At 46.7% G+C, this 11,339-nt stretch overlaps 1 protein-coding gene across 1 annotated transcript; it reads left to right on the top strand.

Annotated features, from left to right (window-relative positions):
• The first annotated feature begins 7,199 nt into the window (after positions 1-7,199).
• Positions 7,200-10,405, top strand: RTP2 (receptor transporter protein 2). Its single transcript, XM_006084788.3, has 3 exons — positions 7,200-7,242; positions 7,534-7,731; positions 9,895-10,405. The coding sequence occupies exons 2-3, from the start codon at positions 7,568-7,570 to the stop codon at positions 10,403-10,405; spliced, it is 675 nt and encodes a 224-aa protein (XP_006084850.1). The 5' UTR covers positions 7,200-7,242; positions 7,534-7,567.
• The last annotated feature ends 934 nt before the right edge of the window (positions 10,406-11,339 follow it).

Genomic DNA, 11,339 nt, shown 5'->3' on the forward strand with positions numbered 1-11,339 from the left:
CTTCTCTCTCATTGATGTTTCTATCTCTCTATCCCTCTTCCTTTCTGTCTCTCTGAAGATCAATAAAAACATACTAAAAAAAAAAAAAGCTAGGAAGTTGTTGCAGTTGATATAATCCACAAATCTTATTCAAATTTCACCAGTTTTACATGCACCCATGTGTGTTTGTGTGTTTGTAGATTCATAGAGCCACTATCACAACCAAGATACACAACTATCCCCTTCCCACAAAACTTCCTCATAGCCATCCTCTCCTCCTCCCTTCATCACTAACCCCTGGCAACCACTAATATGTTCTTCATCAGTATAATTTAGAAGCCTGTAACTGGCACAACTGAGCTTAAAATCTAGATCTGGTTCTAGAATCTGAGGCTTTAATTATAATAGTATAGTATCTTTCTAAATAGATTCAATATAAATGTTTAAAAACTAAATACAGAAAAGGATAATAAAGAAAGAACAGCTGTAGCCTCAGAAAATGTCAAATGATTGAAACCATACAGACTACATTCTCTCAAGAAAACGCAATTAAGTTAAACATCAATAATAAAAAGGGAACTACAAAAATTCCATTTGTCTGTAAATTGAAGAAAACTTTGCCTCTGGACAACTGTGGGTGAGAGAAGAAGAGGGCAGGAGTTGGAGCAAGAGAACCAGCCAAGAGTTGACGGATAGGATGTCGCGCAGTGAAGGTGCGATTGTTTCAAGGCTGTAAACAATGGCAACACTACGCTGCCCTAGACTGAGTCCCGGAGGGCAGGGACCGTGTATTGGTCATCCCAACAGCCTCAGAGCCTCACCCGACTCTTGGCAGGAACAGGGAGTCAATAACTGTTTGCTAATGGGCTAAAAAAACAGACCCTGCAGTGGCCACCGCCTCCATCCCCTTGGATCCGTAAGTACAGCAAAGCCAAAAGAAGCCATGGGACACTGAAAGCAAAAGTAAACCAAAACCGAGACAAGGTGAGCAGACACAGTCTAGGTGCGCCAGTTACAGGCTTCTAAATGGGTGTCTGTGTGGGTCGGTGAGAGCACTTTCCTTTTCACGGTGCCCTCAGACACCAAAACCGCAGAGTGAACAGGGCTGTCGAGGTCAGCACTTTTGAAATTTGCAAATAGAAAATCAACGCCCAGGAAATGAAAGCGATTGATCTGGGTGAATACAAGTTTGAAACAAGAACCTAAGTCTTCTGGCTCTCCACAGAGACTTTTATGCCAACAGAGTAGACCTTTGACAGTTCCAGAGAATATTTCCTAGACTTCAGGAATCCCCCAAGTCAAAAACTCAGACATATTTGCAAAGGCACTCTGACTTTTACTGGATTCACGTTTAGAGAGAATCCTAAGTTGCCAAAGCATGGCCTCACATCACAAATGAACCACTTTATCAACTTTTAATAAAGTTTCCTCCTTTGGGTAGTGATTTTCACATAGAGGCAGTGTTATAATGATAACAAGGCAGTGGCTGTGCAGCAGGTGGGCCCAGCAGGACCCTGCTGCTGAGGTGCTGATGCTGGTGTCAGTGGGGGTAGGGGGTGTGGGGGGGTAACTCAGGAGCTAACACAGACTCACAAACAAGACTCCGTGTCTCATAAATCATCACGTACAAAACTGGAAAAATATTGATGGTATGTATCATTTTAAAGAGTTATAGAGATTTTAAAAAATCATAATTTATTTTTTATCAAATACATTTTATAATCAAGTAAATTCTAAAATTTTACCAATAACTTAGCCAAAAAAAATGAAGGTCAGAGAGAGGTAGGGTAAAAAGAAAGTGGAACTTTCATTTATTTGTTAATATACTTTTGTTTGAAGTTTTACAATGAGTTTGGTGGATAATTGCATGTAGTCGGTGAGCCAGACTGTTTGGGTACAAATCCTGGAACTGTCACTAACTATGTCAACCTGAGTAAATTACTTTGCCTGTCTGTGCCTCAGTTTACTTATATGTAAAAAGGGGAGAATAGTTATGGTATTGAGCTCATTGAGTTCTTGTGTGCTTAAATGACTTAATTTATGCCATGTAGTTAGAAACACTCATGATACAAAGTAAGCATCTATCACTATTAACTTTCATTACAATTAAGGTTTATTATAATTTTCTTCCCAACAAGTTTTTAAGATGAGGAAATAATTTGTTGTTTCTTTGCCCAATTCCTGGTGCTACAAGAACTGGGTTGCAGCTTCTGCTGTTTCTTGCATCATATAAAGTCTCTTGGAAGAATGACCTGGACTCCCATGTGGAAACTGCAGTTACCCATGAGTTTGGTGTAGTACTCTGACCAGTTTCCATCAACAGGTCCCCTGGACATTGAAACCATTCTGGACTAACCTTAAGGTTTCCTCACCCTCTTGGATTTTGCTTAATTGCTTTGCATGGAGTGACACAGATTAAGTAAGTCTTATGCCTCTTGTACCTACATGTCTACTTTATCATCACAGATTTTACTCCCTAGTGTAAATTGTTTTCAAACTCCTTCTTTTCCTGCCTACTAGCATAAATTCAGGTTAAGATTTTCCTGTCCTCCTGGAATATTATATTTTAAAAACCAGCTAGGAGATTTAAAGCACTTTGATGGAGGTATCCTGTGGATGTCTGTTCATTTGACAAATGCTGATGAACTAGTGCAGACTTAGAAGCATGAGTGGATCTAGTTCATGAACCCCCATTGGCGAAAATGGTCCATAGAACCTTTATTGACAATTTAAACTCCCTATCATTTAGTACATCTCCATCAGAGAAGAGTAATAACAGGTGAGGCCTGAGAGATGTGTGGGACCTGGATTATAAAGGGTTTTTTAATGTTGTGCAAAGAGTTAAGATTCTGTTTTAGAGGGAATGTGGAATCACTGAATTATTTCAAGCTTCAACCTGATCAGATTTGCATATCAATAATGGGCCTTAGCCTTAGGTTCTGATTACTTCTAGCTTCTTGCAAATCCAGACCCCTCTGCAGAAGGAATGGGAAGCACCTTTACTCTATCCAAAACAACTCCATAGAAAGCTCTGTTGTGCACTGCCAATTGAGATCTACTGAATCAAGTGTCATGAGAAATGGAGAAATAGTTTATAACCTGGTAAGCAATTGATACTCAAAATTTAAATATTAAATGTTTTTAATGAGTTTATATCATCAATAAAGCTTCTAAGGGCCATTTCCCCCAAATAGTTTTGCAATAAGGCAATGTTAAAACACCATTGGAAAATATCAGTGTGAATTTATGATGGGTCCCCCATCATTAGGTCAAAATAGAGCTTTCTGTGTATGTCCTTTACAACTCACATTAAATGTGAATTCCAATAACACAGGAGCCATGTAATATGTGTTCACAGTGGGATGGAAGGGGAGCCCTGCTGCTCATAGCTTCTTGGAATCAGGCTTATAGTCACAGGTCTAGAAGACTATTCTTACTGGTGCTATCAACTTAACAGAATCGCTTGTTATCATAAAGAGGGGAAACACTGGATCTACCCAAACCTAGCCTCAAGGAGGATATCTAATGTTTTAAAAATTTTTTTATTGATTTCAGAGAGGAAGGGAGGAGAGAGATAAAAACATCAGTGATGAGAGAGAATCATTGATTGGCTGCCTCCTGCACACCCACTACTGGGGATCAAGCCTGCAACCAGGCATGTGCCCTGATTAGGAATCAAACCATGACATGTGACCTCCTGATTCATAGGTTGACACTCAACCACTGAGCCATGCTGGCTGGATGAGGATATCTAATCTATTTAATAAAGAGCCAGGGTCGTAAGGACCGTTATGACTGAAGGCTCAACCAGACCAGAAGTCAGTGCTGGGTTTCCATGGCGACCAGCACTGACTGGGGCCACTGCAGGTGCCCTGACCCAACACTGACTGCCTAGGGGGCTGCGGATCAGGCCCGGAGAGAGGCCTGCAGAAAGAGAGGCAGCATCTGATCCGTAGCTTCTGTGGCAGCCATTGATCAGAACTTGCCTCTCTTTCTCTCCTGGCCTGACCAACAGCCGTGCCTCCATTTCTCTCCAGGCCTCCACCGGGGCTGCTGATCAGCCCTGCCTTTCTGATCAGGCCCCATTGATAGTCCAAGAGACATTAACTAGCATAGAAACTGGCCAATCAGAACCAAATCTGGGTGAATGTAAGGAGTCAATGGCAGACTAGGAGGTAGAGCTTTTTTTCTTTTTTAAATTGTTTTATTGCTTAAAGTATTACAAAGAGTATTACATATGTCTCCTTTTTTCCCCACCCTTGACAATCCCCTGGCCTCCCCTACCCCCCAGTGTCTTATGTCCATTGGTTATGTTTGTATGCATGCATACAAGTCCTTCAGTTGATCTCTTAGGAGGTGGAGCTTTTGATGCTGACTGGCATAGAAACTGACCAATCAGAACCAAATCTGGGTCAACTGTGAGGAGCCAATGGCTGCCTAGGAGGCAGAGTTTTTAATGCTGACTGGCATAGAAACTGACCAATCAGAACCAAATTGGCTGGCAGAGGAGGGCAGGTGGGGGCATATCAGGACTGCAGAGGAGGGCAGTTAGGGGTGATCAGGCAGGCAGGCAGAGGCAGTTAGGGGCGATCAGGCAGGCAGAGGCAGTTAGGGGTGATCAAGCAGGCAGGCAGAGGGGTTAGGGGCAATCAGGCAGGCAGGCAGGTGAGTGGTTAGGAGCCAGCGGTCCCAGATTGTGAGAGGGGTGTCCGATCCACAGGGATCGGGTCTAAACCGGTGGTCAGACATCCCCCGAGGGGTCCCTGATTGGAGTGGGTGCAGGCTGGGCTGAGGGAACCCCCCCCCCATGCACAAATTTCATGCACCAGGCCTCTAGTTTTTAAATAAAATTCTACCTCACTCAGACATATCAGACATGTCAACCACTGTTTTGAGAAGCATCTATATGCTGGGGCTACAGATCGATATTGTGCTATAGCAGCTATAGTGATGCTACTTATAAACTCTTTCAACTGGTAAACTTGAAAAGGCTAACTTTTTTTTTTGACCCAAGATGCTTGTGGGAAAACATATTCCCTTCAGTAACAATGGCTGTTTTTTCTCAGGACTGGAGTGGGTTGAGGTAGTACTGTATACACCACCTCAAGACCATGTACTGGAATCTCTGGGGTAAGGGTACATATAGTTTTCAAAATCCCCCAGGTGGTATCTACTTATCTCACCCCCCTCCCCGAAACCCTTCATTACTTTTATATTTTTGGCTCCACATTGACATTCTCTGTATTATTCTAATAAGTAACATTTAAGTAATAAACATTTTACAAAAGTGTTTATTAACTCACATTCCAAATTGAAGAGGGGTTTAATTCTTTTATCCCTCTCTCCTTTGCTAATTTTGTTGGAAGAATGTAAGTTCATAGTATTTTATTTTATAAATGAATAAACATTCCTTTATTTCAAAAAGTGTCATACAGATTGAAAATATGGCAGCAACACATAACAAACCTGCCAGAGTGTGATGTGGCTATAGCTGAACACATTTATATCTTAGTGAGCTCTTAAATGGTGACTTCTGAAGCAATCCAGTGACATTTGCAGAAAACTGAGGTAGTAACTGTGTTCATTGATTGTTTCACAAGCAAGTTTGTTTCTTTAGAGAAAACAGGGCTGTTGTACAGAAAGATGAATTATAGTAGTCTCTGCTTAGAGGGCTCCCATTCTAAATTAAACCTTATACTAGGCCTAAGGGGGATTGCATCATTTGGGCAAAGACAAACAGATAAACCCTGATGATTCTCACCCTCTGTGTTTTTGTGGGTTTTTTTTTCTTTGTCAATTTTTTTTTCTGGGAATGATGGGACAGTATATCTCAGAGATTTACTCCTAGCAGGTGCCTCTAAGCTCTGCAGTTCATTCCATTTCTCAGAATTAAGGGTCCCCCATCTCACTTGGGCTGGAAGCTGACTGCTGAGAGTGCCCCCATGAGGGTTGAGCAGCCCAGTCCTGAGGCCTCGGCCAATTCATTTCCCATTTCTGAACTTCAGATGTCATAATTCAATGTCAGGAGAGTGAGATTAAGAGGTAGAGAATTCAATGAAGAAATTGGATTTTTTAAAAAAATGAAGATCCTTTCTAGAGCTCTCAGTCAAGGGCTCAAAGACACAGTTTTGTCTTTTCTGAGGTCTTCAGCCCAAACCTAATTTCTCCATTCCCAAAGAAAAATCCAATAGTCTTGTCCCTGACTTCACTCCATGCAAAAACCACTTGGGTGCAAGTGCCACGGCTGGAACACAACAGTGCAAACGGCCCTTCTGTTTCCCAGCAACCCTTTCAATTCTGCATGACCTGCACTCTGTGTGCCTCCACATGTCTGGGGACCAATTTCCAGGTTAAAGAGCCATATGATGATTACAGGTAAAGGAAGCCTTGGATGCCATGTAGCACAGCATCCCCTGTGCAGGTGAGAGGAATGAAGTTCATGGAGGGAAATAACTAGATCTTAAGGCCACACAGATATTGGAGCAGCCTTGGAATTAGCTGCCAAATAGACTGGCCTTTACCCAGCTGAGACTGCCTCCCTCCCTCTTGGGATTCTGCCTTCATTTGGATTATGCAAATTTGGGAGCAAATTCCCTCCTAGTCCCTAAAGTCTTTAAATTGGGCATCGGGGAGCTGTGGGCTCCTATTGCCTGGCCTCTTGTAGCAGCAGCACAGGCTGCAGGACCCTGCAACACAGAACAAATGTGTTCCTCCAGCAGCTCCCTCAGTGAGGCCTGGGACCAGGAACCAAATATGAGTTTTAACAATTCTATGACTCTATGAATCTAAAATTTTATTGCTGTGCTTTTCACAGCAGGTTAAATTACATTCTATCTCACTAACTGGTCTGAGATCTCCCCAGGCAAAAGGACCTTGTCACTTCTTTCTCAGCCCCTATGCGTCAGGAGCTCAACAGTACTGTAATGAATGAACAAATGAACTTCATTTTGGAAGGCCTGGCTCTGAGTGTTGGTTGAGCTACCAGAGCTGTGTAAACCCCAATTTCATGATTTAGATGAAGGGGAACTAATCCCTGCTTTGTCCTGCACACAGGTCAAGCAGTTAATGCCTGGCACATGGCAAATGATGGTCCAAGCACATCTGGGATGTGGGAGCTGCAGGCTCTGCATCTCTCCATCCCTGTTTCTTCTTGGCTCCCTAGGGTGACATAGTTGCTATAGCACATGATGTGGAGAATGCCTGGAAGGATGATGAAGGAGGGCCACTGAATTGTCTGCCTTCTGGAGGGCCCTGGAGGCCAAGGTGAGTTTGGTCTGGACTGAGCCTCTCACCCTGCTTGCTTCAGTTAGTTAGTGTCAACACCCAGCTCTGCTTCCCAAGCTCAGCTCAGGGCCCTGGACCTCTCCCTTGAGACTTCTCTCCTCCCCATCCCTGGCTTTTGGTGCCCCATCCAGCTGCCATGGCAACAGGCTCCAGGGTGACAAAGGAGGTTACTGGGTCCTGTTACCTCCTGGTCCCGGTGATGCAGATCTTCAGACCACAGAGACTGAACTTCTCTGCACCTACCTGGGCTCCTTCTGTGTTCTCACTCAGGTGGAGCTCAAACTCCCGACCTGCCCACAGGGTCATGTCTACCAGCCTGACCACTTGTGAGTGGAAGAAAGTCTTCTATGAGAAGATGGAGGTGGCGAAGCCTGCGGACAGCTGGGAGCTCATCATAGACCCCAACCTCAAGCCCAATGAGCTGGCCCCTGGCTGGAAGCAGTATCTGGAGCAGCATGCCTCAGGCAGGTGAGAGGCCAGAAAGGAGGGAAGCATTCCTGGAGCACAGCCCTGGGCACCTTCCAGGCAGAGGCAGAGAGAGATGTGTGGAGCCTCATCCTGGTGTCAGGTCAGGGAAGGGGCAGAGAAGGAATGCTGGGTAGGTGAAAGAGGTCTTGGTTCTAATCCCAGCAGTACCACTGACTCCCAGGTGGCCCTGCAGGTTGTGTTCTGTCTTTGGGTCTCTGAGATTGGGACCACAGAATTCCCTGCCCAAGCCGCCTCAAGCTCATCTCAGGGGTCTTAGCAAGCTTCTTCCTTGGGTCCATCAATTCAAAGACAGGAGGCCAACAGGTGGCGGTGTTCTAGGGATTGGACACACGGGCTGGATGTTCAGACATGTTTATATATGAAGCCCCTCAGAAGCAGCATGATGCAGAGGGTGGGAACAGGAGGCAGTCTGTGGGTTGGGAGCTTGCATTTGTATTCTTGCTTCAAGACCTGTAAATGTCAGAGTGAACCTGTGTTTGACAGAGGCAGAGGTTGGCTGGTTCATTTCAATTCAAATCAATTTAAGAGACATTTATTGGACACCTGTTATGTGCTGGGTCCTGACTGTGTTTTTCTTTCTCTCAGTGCTTCTGTTTCATTTCAGAAAAATGAAAGGCTGATGATCCTTAAGGTCCCCTTCTGCTAGGTCTGGTATTTTGGGATTAAGATCTGAGGTCTGGCTTGAAGGAGAGGAAACAACTCTGGATTGGCTTGATTTAAGAAAGTGTGGAAGGAGGAGGCTGAGAACATGAAGCCTCTGAGCTGGCTGGTGGAAGGGGTGCAAAGGACTGGAAACTTGGGCACAATGGAGTGTAAGGGCTGAGCTCCTTGCCTCAGGGATCAGCTGGTCCTATTCCAAGCTAGTGGCCTGTGTCTCCCAGCTGGCCTCAGGCAGGGCTGGAGAACTGCTGCTCTGTCCTATTCTGTGCATGGGCTCACTCTTCCTCTAAGCCTTGGGACACATGAGTCCTGATGTCCCATAGCTCTGGCCAGCATGGAGGTAAGGGCCCTTTGGCTCAGGACCACTTGGGCTGCTCTCCCTGCCAATCCTGCTTGGGCGGTGATAGGTGCTGATCTGTGCTTTGTGGTCCGTGGGCTGAAGGGGTCAGGGACAGGCTTGGCATCACCTTTACTCCACAGCCTGGGCTATGTGGTGCTTGGTGGTATCTGTTGGATTGAATTGAGTCCCTCATCAGAGGTCCTTCAGGGCCAACATACAGGGGGCCCAGAGAGGGCCAATAATGAGGGAAGATTCAGCCCGATAGACCCTTTCCTGCCTGTAAAGCCTTTGGAACAGGGGCCTGGTAGAGATTCATCCCAGGGGTAGAAGGAACTTTCCTGGAGGTGACGAGTGCATTGGGCAGGGGTTGATGGAGTTGGGTTCAGCTAGATGAGGCCCAAGCCACTTCTCTCCATGTTTCCTGAGGCTGGGACTCCAGGGAGCTCAGGGTAGACAACATGGTGAGTGTTCATGTATGCATGTATGTGGGGAGGAGACAGAGCAGGATCCACTTTCCCACTCTCTACTGCAGGGTGGAGTGGGACCTAGGGGTGATTTGTCAAGGGACAGAGAGTGTTCTTTGTGAAGGAGCAGGGACCAAACTCTGCAGTGCTCTTCCTGCTGGCCTATCACCCCTCCACCCACCCATCCGGTGGATTCTTAGTGGTCTGTGCTTGACAAGGTTAGAGGAGTCTCCTCTTCTCCCTGAAGCAGGCAGGCTGCGTGAGTGAGACGTGCTGGTCATCTCCCTATCAGAGTCACGGGAGGTCTGACCCTCCTTATTGGACACCGTCACCCTGAATTTCACAAATGAGAAATAAGGCCCAGATTAGGGGAGTATAACCACTGTGCAGCATCCAGGTGCATGTCCTGAGTGCATCCAGCTTGGGGGAAGCTGGGTCCACCAGAGGGCACGCAGAAGGCAGGCTGGAGAGCACAGCTGGAAGCCAGACTCCTGAGGAGCTGTGCTGCTCCAGTCTCCCGGGGAGCCTACCTGGAGCACTGAGGAACCCAGGGGGCTGTAAACACTCTGCTTCTACCTACAGGCCCAGGCACACAGGGCCCTTCCTTTCCGGACTTGTCCAGGGCAAGCTGCCGCCAGGAGAGAGACCCATCTTCATCCCTCTCTCCCACCCCCGCAGGTTCCACTGCTCCTGGTGCTGGCACACCTGGCAGTCGCCCCACGTGGTCATCCTCTTCCACATGCACCTGGACCGCGCCCAGCGGATGGGCTCAGTGCGCATGCGCGTCTTCAAGCAGCTCTGCTATGAGTGCGGCACGGCGCGGCAGGAGGAGTCCAGCATGCTGGAGGAGAACATCGAGAGCCTGGTGGACAATCTCATCACCAGCCTGCGCGAGCAGTGCTACGACGAGGACGGTGGCCAGTACCGCATCCACGTGGCCAGCCGCCCGGACAGCGGGCCGCACCGCAGTGAGTTCTGCGAGGCCTGCCAGGAGGGCATCGTGCACTGGAAGCCCAGCCAGAAGCTGCTGGAGGAGGAGGCGACCTACACCTCTGGTGCCTCTAAGCCCATGCCCCAGGAGGGCTCAGGCTACAGCTTCTTCTCTCTCCGCTGGTGCCTCTTCTGGGCCTCTCTCTGCCTGCTCATTGTCTACCTGCAGGTCTCCTTGCACGGCTCTGTCTTCCTTTAGTGCAGCTGGCTGGGGCGGGAGGATGGTGCTTGCAGGGGGTGGGGGGTGGGTGTGGGGAGACACGATCCTGGTCCTGATTCTGCTACAGATTCAATATATGACGCCGGACATCTCAGTTACTTTTCTGGACCTCCGTTTATTAGGGCAAGCTGCCGCTAGGAGGTTTGCAGAATGAGAGGTTTGCTCTAGTCTAGGAGATACTTAATGGTCCTTTTGTTAAAATGTACAGTGATGGAGAAAGGGGAGAAGAGTACTAAACCTACAGGGAGGGATCGTCTCTCTCCAGCCCCATCTTCTACCCTGCCTTCTAATTTATGTCCATATTCCACACCCCATGAGCACCCCTTTATGTCCTGTCTTTCCCTACCTCACTCTCAAGCTTGTCTTCAGCTGTTTCGGACCATCTTGCCATGGTTCCCCTTGGAGAAGTCAGTGGCCCCACCCAATGCATCTTCAATCAATAGTCAGTGTGTCTTTGCCCAGCCTAGGGATCTTCAGGTGACAGTGTGGCTGAGTGTCTTCATTCAGGGGAGGCCATGGTTACAGGGAAGCAATAAAGACAGTGCCTCTCTCCCAGCACCCTCCCCGGAGAGCCTGCAAAGGCTTAATTTTTTACTCTGGTACTAACATTTGCTTGGTTGGAATTATTTAGAGCTGCACTGTGCAGTGTGTTAGTCACTAGCCATATGTGACTGTTTAAATTAATTAAAATAAAATAAAATGTAAAATTTAGTTTCTCAGTTGCAGTAGCCATGTACCAAGTGCTTAGTAGCCATATGTGGCCAGTGGTTACCATATTGTACTGTGCAGGTATAGAACATATTCACATACATTTCTATTGGACAGCACTGGTTTAGAACTTGAAATTCCCACTTAAATGTAGGTGGATTCCTAAAATGAGAGGTAGGTACAGGTTTAAAAGTGCATATGAAGC

The sequence above is a fragment of the Myotis lucifugus genome, unplaced genomic scaffold (genome assembly GCF_000147115.1).
Source record: "Myotis lucifugus unplaced genomic scaffold, Myoluc2.0 scaffold_14, whole genome shotgun sequence".
In the NCBI taxonomy this organism is placed as follows: domain Eukaryota; kingdom Metazoa; phylum Chordata; class Mammalia; order Chiroptera; family Vespertilionidae; genus Myotis; species Myotis lucifugus.

Bases quoted from the DNA above. Each gene is read 5' to 3' on its own strand.
- RTP2 (XM_006084788.3), top strand. From the start codon at position 7,568: ATGTCTACCAGCCTGACCACTTGTGAGTGGAAGAAAGTCTTCTATGAG. The intron at 7,732-9,894 runs GTGAGAGGCCAG...CCACCCCCGCAG, and splicing joins GAGCAGCATGCCTCAGGCAG to GTTCCACTGCTCCTGGTGCT.